The following is an 18,946-nucleotide window of genomic DNA, read 5'->3' as shown; positions in this document are numbered from 1 at the left end:
TGAGGTTCACAGAAAAGGGAACAGGATCAGGAAGGAAAGCTGGAACCAGGAAAATCTTCTCCAAGGAAGTAGAATTTTAGATGGAACTGAGAAGGGTAAATGAATCTTCAACCAGAAAAGTTGGTGAGGGCGTGGAGAGATCATGCACAGGAGAGGAAACAGTTTGCACTGAGACACGGAATCAGGATGGTTTGTGGACACATGGATTGGCTGTGATACTAAAGAGAGGAGGAGGAGAGGGGAGGAGGGGGGAGGAAGGGAGGAGAACAGAGGGTAAGATAATGAGGAGATAATGCTGACCCATCAGCTTGAGATCAAACCTCAGTGTGATATGTCAAATTCCACAACGAATAAAAAGCACGCTTAATTTTTTAGAAGGTGGAATCACGACAGGATTTGGAAATGAGAGCAGTAAGATCAATGCAGTGGTTTAGAAATATCTTACCTGGCAGTGATACGTTGGATCAACTGGAAAAGGGAAAGACAAGGGAGAAATTGGTACTTGAGGTAGGAATTAGTAAATTACTGCAACAATGTAGCTGAGAGGTATTAGGGATTGAGCAATGATTATAGGAATAAAGCATGAAAACATGGAGAAAGAGTCAAGGTATTATGAAATGGACTCTGTCAATAATTTGCAAAATGAGAGGCCAAGGAGAAGATAGGATAAAATGTGATGACAGTTTTCAGCCTGGGAAAAGAGGCGTATCTGGAATAACGTGAGGTCAGGAATAAGCCAGAAATTAGGAATGAAGGGAAGGCTTTTGCATACACTTCTTGCTAATTAAAGAGAAGCTTAAAGTGCAATCTTATTTTTTTTAACATCTTTATTGGAGCATAATTGCTTTACAATGTTGTGTTAGTTTCTGCTGTATACTAAAGTGAATCAGCATATATGTATACATATATCCCCATATCTCCGCCTTCTTGCGTCTTCCTCCCACCCTCCCTGTCCCACCCCTCTAGGTGGTCACAAAGCACAGAGCTGATCTTCCTCTGCTGTGTGGCTGCTTCCCACTAGCTATCTATTTTACATTTGGTAGTGTATATATGTCCATGACTCTCTCACTTCATCCCAGCTTACCCTTCTCCCTCCCTGTATCCTCAAGTCCATTCTTTACATCTGGGTCCTGCCCCTAGGTTCATCAGAATCTTTTTTTTCTTTTTAGAGTCCATATATGTGTTAGCACACGGTATTTATTTTCTCTTTCTGACTTACTTCACTCTGTACAACAGACTCTAGGTCCATCCACCTTATTACAAATAACTCAGTTTCGTTTATTTTTATGGCTGAGTAATATTCCATTGTATATATGTACCACATCTTCTTTATCCATTCATCTGTTGATGGACACTTAGGTGGCTTCCATGTCCTGGCTATTGTAAATAGAGCTGCAATGAACATTGTGCTACATGACCCTTTTTGAATTATGGTTTTCTCAGGGTATATGCCCAGTAGTGGGATTTCTGGGTGATATGGTATTTATATTTTTAGTTTTTTTAAGGAACTCCATACCGTTCTCCATAGTGGCTGTATCAGTTTACATTGCCACCAACAGTGCAAGAGAGTTCCCTTTTCTCCACACCCTCTCCAGCATTTATTGTTTGCAGATGTTTTGATGATGGTCATTCTGACCGGTGTGAGGTGGTACCTCATTGTAGTTTTGATTTGAATTTCTCTAATGATTGGCAATGTTGAGCATCCTTTCATGTGTTTCTTGGCAATCTGTATATCTTCTTTGGAGAAATGTCTATTTACGTCTTCTGCCCATTTTTGGATTGGGTTGTTTGTTTTTTTGATATTGAGCTGCATGAGTTGCTTGTATATTTTGGAGATTAATCCTTTGTCAGTTGCTTCATTTGCAAATATTTTCTCCCATTCTGAGGGTTGTCTTTTCGTCTTGTTTATGGTTTCCTTTGCTGTGCAAAAGCTTTTAAATTTCATTAGGTCCCATTTGTTTACTTTTGTTTTTATTTCCATTTCTCAAGGAGGTCAGTCAAAAAGGATCTTGCTGTGATTTATGTCATAGAGTGTTCTGCCTATGTTTTCCTCTAAGAGTTTTATAGTGTCTGGCCTTACATTTAGGTCTTTAATCCATTTTGAGTTTACTTTTGTGTATGGTGTTAGACAGTGTTCTAATTTCATTCTTTTACATGTAGCTGTCCAGTTTTCCCAGCACCACTTACTGAGGTGGCTGTCTTTTCTCCACTGTATATTCTTGCCTCCTTTATCAAAGATAAGGTGACCATATGTGCATGGGTTTATCTCTGGGCTTTCTATCTTGTCCCAGTGATCTATATTTCTGTTTTTGTGCCAGTACCAGACTGTCTTGATTACTGTAGCTTTGTAGTATAGTCTGAAGTCAAGTAGCCTGATTCCTCCAGCTCCATTTTTCTTTCTCAAGATTGCTTTGGCTATTAGGGGTCTTCTGCGTTTCCATACAAATTGTGAAAATTTTTGTTCTAGTTCTGTGAAAAATGCCAGTGGTAGTTTGATATGAATTGCATTGAATCTGTAGATTGCTTTGGGTAGTATAGTCATTTTCACAATGTTGATTCTTCCAATCCAAGAACATGGTCTATCTCTCCATCTGTTTGTATCATCTTTAATTTCTTTCATCAGTATCTTACAGTCTTCTGTCTCTTTAGGTAGGTTATTCCTAGGTATTTTATTCTGTTTGTTGCAATGGTAAATGGGAGTGTTTCCTGAATTTCTCTTTCAGATTTTTCATCATTAGTGTATAGGAATGCAAGAGTTTTCTGTGCATTAATTTTGTATCCTGCTACTTTACCAAATTCACTGATTAGCTCCAGTAGTTTTCTGGTAGCATCTTTAGGATTTTCTATGTATAGTATCATGTCATCTGCAAACAGTGACAGTTTTAATTCTTCTTTTCCAATTTGGATTCCTTTTATTTCTTTTTCTTCTCTGACTGCTGTGGCTAAAACTTCCAAAACTATGTTCAATGATAGTGGTGAGAGTGGGCAACCTTGTCTTGTTCCTGATCTTAGAAGAAATGGTTTCAGTTTTTCACCATTGAGAATGATGTTGGCTGTGGGTTTGTCATATACGGCCTTTATTATGTTGAGCTAGGTCCCCTCTATGCCCACTTTCTGCAGTTTTTATCATAAATCGGTGTTGAACTTTGTGTAAAGCTTTTTCTGCATCTATTGAGATGATCATATGGTTTTTCTTCTTCAATTTGTTAATATGGTATATCACATTGATTGATTTGCATATACTGACGAATCCTTGCATTCCTGGGATAAACCCCACTTGATCATGGTGTATGATCCTTTTAAAGGGCTGTTGGATTCTGTTTGCTAGTATCCTGTTGAGGACTTTTGCATCTATGTTCATCAGTGATATTGGCCTGTAGTTTTCTTCTTTTGTGATATCTTTGTCTGGTTTTGGAATCTGGGAGATGGTGGCCTTGTAGAATGAGTTTGGGAGTGTTCCTCCCTCTGCTACATCTTGGAAGAGTTTGAGAAGGATAGGTGTTAGCTCTTCTCTAAATGTTTGATAGAATTCGCCTGTGAAGCCATATGGTCCTGAGCTTTTGTTTGTTGGAAGATTTTTAATCACTGTTTCAATTTCAGTGCTTGTGATTGCTTTGGCTTCTATTTTCTATTTCTTCCTGGTTCAGTCTTGGAAGGTTGTGCTTTTCTAAGAATTTGTCCATTTCTTCCAGGTTGTCCATTTTATTGGCATATAGTTGCTTGTAGTAATCTCTCATGATCCTTTGTATTTCTGCAGTGTCAGTTGTTACTTCTCCTTTTTCATTTCTAAATCTGTTGATTTGAGTCTTCTCCCTTTTTTCTTGATGAATCTGGCTAATGGTTTATCGATTTTGGTTATTTTCTCAAAGAACCAGCTTTTAGTTTTATTGATCTTTGCTATTGTTTCCTTCATCATGTATTTCTGATCTGATCTTTATGATTTCTTTCCTTCTGCTAACTTTGGGGGTTTTTTTGCTCTTCTTTCTCTAATTGCTTTAGGTGTAAGGTTAGGTTGTTTATTTGAGATGTTTCTTCTTTCTTGAGATAGGATTGTATTGCTATAAACTTCCCTCTTAGAATGTTTTTGTTGTATCCCATAGGTTTTGGGTCGTCGTGTTTTCACTGTCAGTTGTTCCTAGGTATTTTTTGATTTCCTCTTTGATTTCTTCAGTGATCTCTTGGTTACAATGGTAAATGGGAGTGTATTGTTTAGCCTCCATGTGTTTGTATTTTTTACAGTTTTTTTCCCTGTAATTGATATCCAGTCTCATAGCATTGTGGTCAGAAATGATACCTGATACCATTTCAATTTTCTAAAATTTACCAAGGCTTGATTTGTGACCCAAGATATGATCTATCCTGGAGAATACTTCACGAGCACTTGAGAAGAAAGTGTATTCTGTTGTTTTGGGATGGAATGTCCTATAAATATCAGTTAAGTCCATCTTGTCTAATGTGTCATTTAAAGCTTGTGTTTCCTTATTTATTTTCATTTGGGATGATCTGTCCATTGGTGAAAGTGGGGTGTCAAAGTCCCCTACTATTATTGTGTTACTGTCGATTTCCCCTTGCATGGCTGTTAGCATTTGCCTTATGTATGGAGGTGCTCCTATGTTGGGTGCAGAAATATTTACAATGGTTATATCTTCTTCTTGGATTGATCCCTTGATCATTATGCAGGGTCCTTCTTTGTCTCTTGTAATAGTCTTTAAGGTCTATTTTGTCTTATATGAGAATTGCTACTCCAGCTTTCTTTTGATTTCCATTTTCATGGAATATCCTTTTCCATCCCCTCACTTTCAGTCTGTATGTGTCCCTAGGTCTGAAGTAGGTCTCTTGTAGACAGCATATATACAGGTCTTGTTTTTGTATCCATTCAGCTGGTCTATGTCTTTCGGTTGGAGCATTTAATCCATTTACATTTAAGGTAACTGTAGACATGTATGTTCCTATTACCATTTTCTTAATTGTTTTGGGCTTGTTTTGGTAGGTCTTTTCCTTCTCTTGTGTTCCCTGCCTAGAGAAGTTCCTTTAGCATTTGCTGTAAAGCTGGTTTGGTGGTGCGGAATTCTCTTAACTTTTGCTTGTCTGTAAAGGTTTTAATTTCTCTGTAGAATCTGAATGAGATCCTTGCTGGGTAGAGTAGTCTTGGTTGTAGGTTTTTCCCTTTCATCACTTCTAAATATGTCCTGCCACTCCCTTCCGGCTTGCAGAGTTTCTGCTGAAAGATCAGCTGTTATCATTATGGGGATTCCCTTGTATGTTATTTGTTGTTTTTTCCTTGCTGCTTTTAATATATTTTCTTTGTATTTAATTTTTGATAGTTTGATTAATATGTGTCTTGGCGTGTTTCTCCTTGGATTTATCCTGTATGGGACTCTCTGTGCTTCCTGGACTTGACTATTTCCTTCCCCATGTTAGGGTAGTTTTCAACTATAATCTCTTCAAATATTTTCTTAGACCCTTTCTTTTTCTCTTCTTCTTCTGGGACCCCTATAATTTGAATGTTGGTGTGTTCAATGTTGTCCTAGAGGTCTCTGAGACTGTCCTCAATTCTTTTCTTTCTTTTTTCTTTATTCTGCTCTGCAGTAGTTATTTTCACTATTTTATCTTCCAGGTCACTTATCCTTCTTCTGCCTCAGTTTTTCTGCCATTGATCCCTTCTAGAGAATTTTTAATTTCATTTATTGTATTGTTCATCATTGTTTGTTTGCTCTTTAGTTCTTCTAGGTCCTTGTGAAATGTTTCTTGTATTTTCTCCATTCTATTTCCAAGATTTTGGATCATCTTTACTATCGTTACTCTGAATTCTTTTTTCAGGTAGACTGCCTATTTCCTCTTCAATTGTTTGGTCTGGTGGCTTTTTACCTTGCTCCTTCATCTGCTGCATATTACTCTGTCTTCCATTTTGTTTAACTTACTGTGTTTGGGGTCTCCTTTTCACAGGCTGCACGTTTGTAGTTCCTGTTATTTTTGGTGTCTGCACCCACTGGGTGAGGTTGGTTCAGTGGCTTGTGTAGGCATCCTGGTGGAGGGGACTGGTGCCTGTGTTCTGGTGGGTGGGGCTGGATTTTTTGTGTTTTGGTGGGCAGAGCTGCGTCCAGTGGTGTGTTTTGAGGTGTCTGTGAACTTGGTATGATTTTAGGCAGTCTCTCTGCTAATGGGTGGGGTTGTGTTCCTATCTTGCTAGTTGTCTGGCATGGGGCGTCGAGCACTGGAGCTTGCTGGCCGTTGGGTGGAGCTGGGTCTTAGCATTGAGATGGACATCTCTGGGAGAGCTCTCGCCGATTGATATTACATGGGGCCAGGAGGTCTCTGGTGGTCCAATGTCCTGAACTCGGCTCTCCCACCTCAGAGGCTCAGGCCTAACATCAGGCCAGAGCACCAAGACCCTGTCAGCCGCACAGCAGTCCTCAGAAGGGGCAATGGGTCACCCTTGTGGATGAACGAGAGTGCACACCAAGTGGTAATCTTATTTTTAAAAAAGAAACATCCAATAGAAACCTCTTGCTTCATTGTCTTCTTATGATCAAAGTACATTGAGTAGTACTTCATAAGAGATACATGTAAGACTACTGTAAGATAGTCTTACAGTATATTGTAAGACTATTATAAGATATATTGTAAGACTATTTGGAGAACTGCCTCTAAATGTTATTTTTCTTTAAATATAAATGCTTGTGTTAATAATGGGTGAGCAGTTAATACTTATGCTTATGATTTATGAAGCACTGTGTTTTATCCATTCAGTCATTCACTCCACAAATATGCTGCTATTATGTTCCAAGATCTGTGCTTGGTGTCAGGAATCCTTGGAGGATCCATAGTCTTGTTTGGCAGAATGACAAATAGTTTCAATAAACTATAGTATGTGTGATAATGATAATTGCAATAGCAATTAATGTTTATCCAGCCTTTCATTTAGTATGCTGCTAGTGTAACTGCCCATCTTCCATAGGAAAAAAAGAACATTTTAAAGACGTTTAATAAATAGTCCACGGTTACATAGGTAGTTTTCAAACTCAGGACTTCAATAAATCCAAAAGTTTTGGAACTAAGGAATGGTTTGATAAATGCTGTGGTTTAAAAAATTTTATCCAGGGACTTCCCTGGTGGCACAGTGGTTAAGTATCCGACTGCCAGTGCAGGAGACACGGGTTCAAGTCCTGGTCCGGGAAGATACCACATGCCACGGAGCAACTAAGCCTGTGTGCCACAACTACTGAGCCTGTGCTCTAGAGCCTGAGAGCCACAACTACTGAGCCTGCGTGCCACAACTACTGAGGCCTGCGTGCCTAGAGCCCATGCTCCGCAACAAGAGAAGCCAGCACAATGAGAAGCCCGTGCACTGCAAATGAGAGCAGCCGCTGCTCGCTGCAACCAGAGAAAGCCTGCGCGCAGCAACAAAAACCCGGTGCAGCCAAAAAATAAAAAATAAAAATAAATAAATAAATAAATAAATTTTAAAAAAGAAAAAAATTTTTATCCAGTAGTGATATGTGGGATCAATGAGAATAAGGAGAGACTGACACTTCAGAGCAGAGTTAGTAGGTTATTACAAGAGTCTGACAGACAGTAACAAAGGCTTGAACAATAGCTAGGGGAATTAAAACATCACAACAGGTTGAAGCCATTTTGAGATGGACTCCGCAGTAATTTACTTAGCTTCTATGCCGTCTGCATGGAAGTGAGTCCAAAGTCATATGCTTGGGCCAAGCTCTGTGGGGTATCAGACTATCATTGCCTTAGGAGAAAACTGATGATGTAACTCAGCTGTGTCTTCCTAATTTCCTTCCATTCTTTCTCTTCCTCATCCCATACCAGCTAGAACCAATGTCCTGTCCTAGAATTTTAATCTCTAAGCTTCCTGCCACTCTGCCCACCTCCACCCGCCACCCCAGCTTCGCATTCCATGCTGTTAAAATCCTCATCTTTCCCCCATCTGAGAGTCTGCAAGCAATGGGGTTTGCATTCACTCTACTTTCTGATCTTGGCCTCAAACTAATTTCAGATGATTTTTCCTACACTGGTGCTCACCACATCAAGTTTCTTAGCCCTGATTATGCATCATGAAATAAAACACCAAGGAATCAGTGAAGGTGCACACAACAGGTAACACTGGAGTCAAAGGATTTGGAGACAAGAGTGGTGAATGTAGATTGGGTCTCTAGAAGTTAATCGCTCTGAATTGCAACTCCTTTGCCTGCTAAAAGTGATAATAAAACTCATGCAAAAAGTCCCTTGTGATAATCAAATTATACAGATACACATATGTATTTTCATTAAAGAATATTATTTTTTAAAAGTCCAGTAGTCCATTTCTCTGAATTCCTTGTATCTGGAGAAAGCTGAGCTAATTTGTTCATGCAGCCATAAACCAAACAATTGTTAACTCTATAACAACGTAATACTTATCCAAGATGTTAGCAAACTTTTCAAAAGGCTAACATTAAAAAAATGAAATTAGGGCTTCCCTGGTGGCACAGTGGTTAAGAATCCGCATGCCAGTGCAGGGGACACGGGTTCGAGCCCTGGCCCGGGAGGATCCCACATGCTGTGGAGCAGCTGGGCCTGTGCGCCACAACTACTGAGCCTGCGCTCTGGAGCCCGCGCTCTGGAGCCCGCGTGCCTAGAGCCCGTGCTCTGCAACAGGAGAGGCGGCCGCAGTGAGAGGCCCGCGCACCGCGACGCCAGAGTGGCGCCCCGCTCAGCACAACTGGAGAAAGGCTGCGCGCGGCAGCGAAGACCCAATGCACCCAAAAATAAATAAATAAAATAAATAAATTTATTTTAAAAAAATGAAATTAAAGGCAAACAGAGTAAGAGTATTACATTCATTATGCCTACCTCCAAAAACAATCTTATCAAGCTTCTAAAAAGACAGTGCCCTGGAGATTTTCTGTACCAAATTTTAAATATTGTGCAGCTCATTAATCAAAGAAACACAATCTAAATAAAGAGTAACTATGTCATATGGCCATAAATTATAAGCTTGAGGAAAATCCACACAGTAAAGCAGCATGATAAAAGGTGATCACACATTTTTTTTTTAAGCTAATTCCATGTAACATGCTTGGCACCTATTAATAACTGGACTGAATGAAAGGAGTATGTCGACTGAATGAATGAATGACCATCAGTCTCAAAAGCATCACCTTTCAGTGCTAAAGCCAACAATCTATTAAACATGAAATTACTTATGCAAATTTTGAAGCAACTTTAAAAATGATGATGATGATAATAATAAAGATGATGATGATGTTGATGATAGTGGTAGCAACAGGACTTACTCTGACTTAGGCACTGTTCAAAGTACTTTACACATGATAACTACTTTTGTCTTCATACTAGCCCTCTGAAGGTTTTAATATTATTTCCATTTTACAGACCAGAAATTAAGGCAAAGATTGATGAGCAACTTGTCTAAGCTCCTAGAAGTAATAAGCAGCAGAGCTGGGATTTGAACCCAGGCAGTAGCTAGGGATGAACTGGAAATTAGCGCAGAGCAAAGCAAGTGCCCGTAAACATGACAGCAATTAACTTTGTATAATAAGTTACTTACATTAAAAACATGAAAAATCCAGGTTGATAGGCTGGATTCATTTTATACACATAGAGTAAAATATTGCAAGATTGTTAAAACACAAGGCACAGTAATATTCAAGGAGCTGACGTCAAAGAGAAACACTGCACCCTGATGAACACTGAAATGTTCACTTTAAACTGTTGTTCAAAGAGAAGAAAAAAGCAATTAAGAAATCCAGGTTGCAGAAGAGTTGGAAGCATTGAGGCTCATTTGTATATATGTTCGTCAGGAAGTTCTCATATCATATAAAGAAAATGAGAGAAAAAAAGTAATTTAGCAGTTAATTTTAGAATTAGGTTTCACTCAAGTATTCTACTTATCTTGATGTTTCCTATAAAATAAAAACTATAATCTAAAAAAAACCAAACATTAAATTGAAATAAAATATTCTTATTCACATAAATAGAATATACCTCAATGCATCCATAGTTTTCGGCGATGTCAGGAGTTCTGTCTGCACACCATTCATAACTTCTCCATCTTCTAAGTCCTGTGTGGAATTCTGTAGTGAAACAAACCCATAAGCATGTGGATGTTATGCACATAGAACTGAAGATTTGAACAAAAAGTCTCAATGGGAGAGAGTAAATGGTTTTACTCTGGATATATACAGTGTGCTCCAACTTCTTTGAAGACTGGAAACAGGTGTTAATCTTTTCAGTGCTTTCAATGTTCTTTTCTCTTCCGTTTGGTTTCTGAAATACTCAAACGGGCCATTTACACAAGGCAGTATGTTAAGAGCTTTGGAATACATCATTTAGCTTCCTGCTACTCAACCATAAGCTTTTGGGACTGAGTGTTTTAAATCAGCAAGGAAAAGGGGTACCAAAGGGAAGGTGCCATTGACAGGTAGTGATGTATTAGCTTTAATGTACTGTACTTGCTTGCATCCCCCTGGTGACACTAAAAATATAAAGAAAGCAAAATTCATGAAAAAAAAGTTGCCTCGCAAGGTCCCTTCTATCAAAAGTGTGACAGGACTAGTGCAGGAAAAGAAATTTGGAGTTCTTACTTTGCCTTAAGACTTTAATTCTGAGGATGATCTTCAGCACAGAGAAACTAAAATTAACCATTTAACTTCTAAAATGGTAAACACTCTTCTACTGCAGAGAGGTAAGAGGGCGAGAGAGGTCCTGCACTCCAGGATGGTGGCAAAGTTGAACTGGGTGTTACACAGAGTAGAGAATGGATTCTAGAAAGCCAGCCCGCTTTAGATTCTCATTTAGTAAGACATTAGTTCTCTGCTAGGCTTTGGAACTGAACTTTTTTTTCTTTTTTTAAACATCTTTATTGGAGTATAACTGCTTTACATTGGTGTGTTAGTTTCTGCTTTATAACAAAATGAATCAGCTATACATATACCTATATCCCCATATCCCCTCCCTCTTGGGTCTCCCTCCCACCCTCCCTATCCCACCCCTCTAGGTGGTCACAAAGCACCAAGCTGATCTCCCTGTGCTATGTGGCTGCTTCCCACTAGCTATCTATTTTACATTTATTTGGTAGTGTATATATGTCCATGCCACTCTCTCACTTCGTCCCAACTTACCCTTCCCCCTCCCCGTGTGGACTGAACTTTAACAAAGTAATTCTGCAGACACATCACTCTTCAGAAGCAGAGTCACAGCGCTCATTACAAACTCAAGTTTCACTGAAACAAACTACATGGAGCATTCATGGATCTAAACGTACCATTTCAACCAAAAAATACAATAGATGAATTAAAAGGCTGGACATAAAGGAATTAGCTTAATATTTTGAAGAAAACAAGACAGGGAGGCACAACTTAAGCAGTGTGTCATTGTGAAGTGATTAAAAAAATGTATTTCATTTTTAGATTGAAGAGCAACATTTCACCTAGGGGTTGGTAGTTTTGGGAAGCACTTGATCTACACTAGATTTAAAAAAATTATTCGCTTTTTCGTCTTCATGAGGATAAAGAAAGAAAAAAAAAATCCAAAAAGTTAAAGGATGCTTTTTAGTTTAAGGTACCAAATCGAATGTGTTTGAAAGCTTTCAAACATTCACCTTATTATGAAGGGCTTGATGTATGCTTACATTGAAAAGTCACAGGGTTGGGCAGGTTACAAGAATACTTGAAGAGACAATTTAACAAAATATATATACTTGTGACTATTGCACATGACAGAACATTTGATGACAGCGTTTATGTCAAAATCAAAATCACTGACTTTCTCATCTCTCTCTCTCACAAGAGGGAGCTCCATGAAGGGTGAGGCCGTATCTAGTCCTCTCTATGTTAAGCACACAACACACAGAATTGATTTAGTGAATGTTAATGAGTAAATAAGCTGAATGGCATTCTATTAGCTTCCTAATACTGTGCAATAAATTCAAAATTAAATGGCTACAAAACATTATCTCCCATAGTTTCTGTGAGAGATTTAGAAGTGGCTTGGCTGGGCAGTTGTGGGGTAGAATCTCATAAGGTTGCAGTCAAGGTGTCAGCAGGGCTGCAGCTGCAATCGTCTAAAGGCTTGACTGGAGCTTTAAGATCCACTACTTTTTCTCTTATAAAAGCTTCATTAAGATATGCTTTATATAACATTAAATTCAGCCTTTGAAAAAGTACAGTTCAGTCCTTTTTAACTTACTCACAGAGTTTTGCAACCATCACCATTATGTAATTTTAGAACAATTTCAAAACCCCACAAAGAAACCCCATACTCATTAGCCAGCACTCCCCATGCTTCCTGCTTCCCACAGCCCATGGCAATCATTTACTTTCTGTCACTAAGGATTTTTTTTTAATAAAATTTGTTTGTTTGTTTGTTTGTTTATGGCTAGGTTGGTTCTTTGTTGCTGCACGCAGGCTTTCTCTAGTTGCTCTTCGTTGTGGTGCGCGGGCTTCTCACTGCAGTGGCTTCTCTTGTTGCAGTGCACGGGCTCTAGGCTCAGTAGTTGTGGCTTGCGGGCTCTAGAGCGCAGGCTCAGTACCTGTGGCGTGAGGGCTTAGTTGCTCCACGGCATGTGGGATCTTCCCGGACTAGGGCTCGAACCCATGTCCCCTTCATTGGCAGGAGGATTCTTAACCACTGCACCACCAGGGAAGCCCTGTCGATAAGGATTTACCTATTCTGAACATTTTATATAAACAGAATCATAAGATATGTGGCTTCTATCACTTAACATGATGTTCTTAAGACCCTCCCATGTTGTGGCATGTATCAGTATTTCATTCCATTTTTCGGTCAAATAATATTCCACTGTATGGATGTACCACATTCTGTTTACCCATGCATCACTCCATGGGCATTTGGGTTGTTTCCACTTTTGCTTATGATTATGAATTATGCTGCCACGAATATTTGAAATAGTGTTCAATTGTGAAATAATGCTAAGAATGAGAAATTCTTGCATGGACAGATGTTTTTCATTTCTCTCAGGTATATACCTAGGAGTGGAATTGTTGGGTCATATCGTAACTCTATGTTTAACATTTTGAGGGACTGCTATAGTACTTCCAAAACATCTGCACAATTTTGCATTCCCATCAGTAATATATGAGGGTTCCAATTTCTCAAAATCCTCACCAACACTTGTTATTTTCCTGTTTTTAAAAAAATTTAGCCATCATAGTGGGTGTAAAGTGGTTTTTGTTTTGCACATACCTAATGACTAATGATTTGCATTTCCCTAATCATTAATGATGCTGAGCAACTTGTCATGAGACTGTTGGACATTTGTATATCTTCTTTGAAGAAATGCCTAATTATTTGTATTTTTATTATTGAGCTGTAAGAGCTTCCTAAACATTCCATATACAAATTCCTTAGGTACACGATTTCCAAATTTTCTCCCATTCTATGGTCTGTGTTTTCACTTTCTTGATGGGCCCTTTGAAGCACAAAAGTTTCTAATTTTAATGAAGTTCTATTTATTTTTTCTTTAGTTCCTTGCGTTTTGGTGTCGTATCTAAGAAATACTGCCTAACACAAGGTCACAAGGATTTACCCTATATTTTTTCCTAAGCGCTTTATAGTGTTAGCTCTTACATTTAGGCCTATTACCATTTCTAGTTAAGTTTTGTACACTGTGTGAGGTAGGGGGTCCAACTTCATTCTTCACATGTGGATATTTAGTTGTGCCAGCACCATCTGTTGAAAAGACTATTCTTTCTGCGCTGAGTTGTATTAACACCCTTACCAAAACTCAACTGACCAAAAATGCAAGGGTTTATTTCTGGACTCTCAATTTTATTCTATTGATCTATATTTGTATCCTTTTGCCAGTACTACACAGTCTTGATTACTATAGCTTTGTACTAAGTTTTGGAATCAGGAAGTAAGAATTCTCCAATTATCTGTTTAAGTTTGTTCTGACTATTCTGGGTTCTTTGCACTTTCATATGAATTTTAGAATCTGAGCATCAGTTTTTGCAAAAACGCTAGCTGGATTTTGATAAGGATCACATTGAATCTGTAGCTTAATTTAGAGAGTATTACCATCTTAACAAAATAAGTCTAGTCTATGAACAGTTAACAGTGGCAGTTATTAAAATAAATATTCTTTTTTGGCTTTGTAATTCTATATGGACATATATCCTCGGAATGTCAAAGAATAAACTGGGATGTTTGTTATAAGGTTTTAACTGTATTTTTGACTCTGCTCCCTACTCCAACTGCAATTTTCTTGTTGATCCCATGCCAAGGTAAGAAAATAACATATTTTCTGGTTCAAATCAACATTCCGCAAGGTTCAAAGGACTTTTTTTCTAGTTCTGGTTAGATAGTAAGTAAAGGTTTTATTTATGTCAACAAAGTACTTAATGTTCCCAGTATATGAAAATGTCAATTAGAATTTGAAAGCAATACTGGCCCAACTGCAATGTGATAATCTGCTCAAGGGTAATTCTGAACTGACTACAGTTATATAGCAATCATGTCAATCACTACAGACTTAAAGAAAAAACACACACTCACAGACTTATGTGTCTAAGACAAAAGTCCTACTATTTTAAAAGCTGCATCAAAAACTCGCTTGCCACAGCTATCAGAAAGGGTAGTAACTATAGTTTATCATCTCAACTAATGGGCAGTGTTTGTCACTTGCCAAAATCATTTCTATATATTGCAGTAAAAGAATTCTTTGATATTCTCTAGAGATGGGGCAGGCAGACAGATGCTTAGGACATCCTACAAGGACACAAAGCCAATTCCCAATTGACTTCAACAATACTGTAGCAGTCAGTGCTTCAAGACTTAGACAAAGGCAGCTTATTTCTTGACAGGGTCCATAAAAATCACTTTTTCCAAGAATTACCAAATAAATGACATGCAATAATTTAAGATCACTTAGGCTTTTCCTTCACTAAATAACAGGATGAAATGAAGAGTCACAAAATCACACAAAGCTAAAAATAAAAATTATATGTTTTTTCTCATAGCTTATTTGAATAACTTTGAGCCAAATCTGTAAAATCATGACTTTTAAATTTGGAAATAAAGGGGCAAAAATCATCTCATTATGAAGAGCTAGGGTATAAACAACAGGTGCTGAACAGTCACTATATTTCTTCAGTTTAGATTTGAGAAATATTAATTACGTGATTTCAAATCCTCAAATTTGTCTCCAGAAAACACTATGGTTTGGCAAGCTCTATGCTTAATCTTATTGGCAAAATTATTATAATTTCTATTTTTAATGTTAACCTAAAATAGATCTGATCGGTTGCATAGAATACAAGGGTATAAAGCTATGTTGAAATTTACTTTGTTTCTTCCTTTTGCTCACATTACAATACTTTGCTCCCTAATAAAGTTCAGCAGGAGGTCGTGTCTTACCAGCCAGGCAGAGACCTTTAAGAAGCTTGTCCTTTACCTCTTTGATTATCAGAGCAGGGAACGTATCATATGTGGCTCTCACAACAGACAAGTTTAATTACTACAATTTTTAAAACGTGAACATTTTTAGCAACACTTTCAGGATCATGGGAGCATTTCTGACAGCCAGAATGAGTTGGATTTAAACATCACCGTGCTATTTTTAGCTTTAAAATCAACCCTTACATAAATAGTCCCAAACCAATTAGCGGCAGCTGGAAAGTAAAGGTGTTCACATTTAGTTAGCACCAGCGCTCACGACGGCAAGTGTTCACAGGCTGCATGGAAGGGGCCAAGTACCAGGCAGGGCAGCCCTCTCTCTCCAGTGTGATCCTGGTGTTGGCACCAGGCTATTGTTTCAACGTTCACTGTGGGTATAAGTCACCGATTTCGTACAGCAAAGTGTATTCATGACGTAGCCTCATTAAGTTACACATCTCCAAATAAACTTAACACTCATGATAAAACTTTTTGGAAGAAAACGTTACCCACATTCTCATCACTATTCCCTAGTCATGCACAGCTATAAAACAATATTAAAAACAGCTTTACTGCTCAGTTTTTCATCTCTCAGACGAGAACTGAAATAGATGTTATCTGTAGATGGCTCGCTTTGACTTACAGGTGAAGATATATGGCCTTGATTCCCCACCGCAATGCATTTTAGCCACATTTGAAACCACTTGCCTACAAAATTTTAATTGCAATTGAGTTATGTTTCCAAAACTCAGGTGTATTTTATAACAAGATTTGCATTCTGAAAAGCCAACTGCAAGTTTCCTTTGAAATTGCATATGAATGTTAGAATGAGAGTAATAGAAAAATTATACCGAGAAGACTTGAATGCTAGGTTATGTGCCTGGTGCTCATACATAAACATCATGTAAATTATAAAATTAAAATTCTGGGCATAATTTCAGAATATGTGTTGACTTTTTAGAACAAGAATATCTGTACTAAAGTAAAAACAAGTTGTATCTGATACGCACACATGAGATGAACATCCATTTTGGTAGTCAAGCACTGTTATTCAAGCTTGACCTAATATATTTTCTTCATGCCTTGGGCAATGCCGTGCCATGGGAAATATCTCAGTTGGTGTCACAGATCCTACCCCAAAACGTTTCAGTCCTAGCAATTTGACACGTCCATAATTTATTTTATATAGATGATATGTTTATTCATTTTATATATATACATATATATAAAACAAATGTAAATATTATCTATATAAATGTATATTAGGTTGTATTGGGTTGGCCAAAAAGTGCCTTTAGTTTTTAAGTAAAAAGACATTTTTCATTTTCACCAAGAACTTTATTGAACAACGTATCCACCCTTTTGTTCCACTACCTTCTGCCATTTTTCAGGCAACTTCATAATTCCATCTTCCCAAAACTTGTTATCTTTTTGAGCAAAGAACTGTTCCAAGTGCCTTTTACAGTCTTCCAGGGATTTGAAATTTCTTCCGTTAAGAGAATTTTGTAAAGACTGAAATAAATGGAAATCCAAAGGTGCAATGTCTGGTGAATACAGCAGATGAATCAGAACTTCCCAGCCAAGCTTTAACAGTTTTTGCCTGGTCATCAGAGAAACATATGGTCTTGTGTTATCCTGATGCAAGATTATGCATTTTCTGTTGACTAATTCTGGACGTTTTTCGTCCAGTGCTGCTTTCAGTTGGGCTAACTGGGAGCAGTACTTGTTGGAATTAATCATCTGGTTTTCCAGAAGGAGCTCATAATAGAGGACTCCCTTCCAATCCCACCATATACACAACATCACCTTCTTTGGATGAAGACCTGCCTTTGGAGTGGTTGGTGGTAGTTCATTTCACTTGCCCCTCGATCTCTTCTATTCCACATTACCATACAGTATCCACTTTTCATCGCCCATCACAATTTGTTTTACAAATGGAAGGTTTTCATTACATTTAAGTAGAGAATTGCATGTGGAAATATGGTCTAGAAGGGTTTTTTTGCTTAACTTATGTGGAAACCAAACATCAAAGCAATGAACATAGCCAAGCTGGTGCAAATGATTTTCAAGGCTTGATTTGGATATTTTGACTATGTCGGCTATCTCCCACGTGATATAACGTTGATTGCTCTCAATTAATGTCTTGATTTGATCGCTCTCAACTTCAACTGGCCTACCCGACCATGGAGCGTTGTTCAGCTAGAAATCTCAAGCACAAAACTTCGCAAACCACTTTGACACGTCTGATCAGTCATAGCACCTTCTCCATACACTGCACAAATCTTTTTTTGCATGTCGGTTGCATTTTTACCTTTCTTGAAATAATAAAGCGTAATATGCCCAAAATGTTGTTTTTCTTCCAACTTCAATATTAAAATGGCTGCACAAAAATTCACCAATTTTGATATGTCTTTTTTTAACTGCATGCTAATATGACAGCTGTCACATACAATCTAACAAAACTGTTTTGAATGAAATTGAAGACAACTAAGTGCTACTAGAGCCATCTTATGGAAAGAGCCGAACAAACCTTGTGGCCAACCCAATATATCCACATATCTAGAAATTGGCACTGCCTTATAATAAATAGTGCAGATCCTCAGATATCCTGAACAATACTAAGCAAGCCCTAGAAAGAATGGTGCTGACAAGCTAATCTAGTCCACTCATTTTATAGCTAAGGAAACTGAGACACAGAAGGGTGAGGTGACAAGTCTTTTAAATTATTGTGATAGTGACAAAGCCAGAATCCAAGATTCTTGATTCTCAATTCAGAGCTCTTTCTGTGTACCATGGTAAATAGTTGCTCACTTAATGAATGCTGATCTTATGCTAATCACTTTATGGATTCTTTTTTCTTTCAATGACAGTAACAAAAACTCGAATGATGTCTTGGATATACTTTACCCATCTTTCAAAGATCTCACAACATTTCACAGACAACTAGATACATATTCATGACAATCCTAAATAATTTCTAGGCATTCATATTCCAATTTTATATATGGACTTATTCAAGTTAAAAAAAAAAAAAGCTTAATGCCTTGTTCAAGGTGAAACTAAGGGACAAAGAAAGAACCAAGGAGCCATGTGTCCTAAGATTGAGGTTTGTATGCAAGCATGTTAAACATATTTACCTTGTGATGTCTCTTAGCTGCTTTTAGACAAATGGTGAGAGCAAGAAATATTACATTGTGAAGCATTAAAAAGGATTTATATGAAAAACTATCAAGTATGTCATTATTCTAGAGATTGAGCTCTAATAATTTTACGTTTATTTATTTATTTATTTTAACATCTTCTTTGGAGTATAATTGCTTTAAATGGTGTGTTAGTTTCTGCTTTATAACAAAGTGAATCAGTTACACATATACATATGTTCCCATATCTCTTCCCTCTTGCATCTCCCTCCTTCCCACCCTCCCTATCCCACCCCTCTAGGTGGTCACAAAGCATCGAGCTTATCTCCCTGTGCTATGCAGCTGCTTCCCACTAGTTATCTATTTTACGTTTGGTAGTGTATATATGTCCATGTCAC

The 18,946-nt window shown here is 37.9% G+C and overlaps 1 protein-coding gene across 5 annotated transcripts in view; it reads right to left on the bottom strand.

The window, feature by feature from the left end:
- The window catches only part of PARD3B (par-3 family cell polarity regulator beta), a 1,041,978-nt gene that overhangs the window by 502,650 nt on the left and 520,382 nt on the right, over positions 1 to 18,946 (bottom strand). For all 5 annotated transcript variants that reach the window (XM_082466955.1, XM_082466956.1, XM_082466959.1 and 2 more), the window contains one exon: positions 10,000 to 10,088. In XM_082466955.1, coding sequence (XP_082323081.1) covers positions 10,000 to 10,088 — 89 coding nt within the window. The remainder of the gene's footprint in view (positions 1 to 9,999; positions 10,089 to 18,946) is intronic.

Source organism: Balaenoptera physalus (assembly GCF_965194825.1).
Source record: "Balaenoptera physalus genome assembly, chromosome: 6".
Lineage (NCBI taxonomy): Eukaryota > Metazoa > Chordata > Mammalia > Artiodactyla > Balaenopteridae > Balaenoptera > Balaenoptera physalus.
Note: the sequence above shows the minus strand (reverse complement) of the source record. Positions and strands in the feature narration are given on the sequence as shown.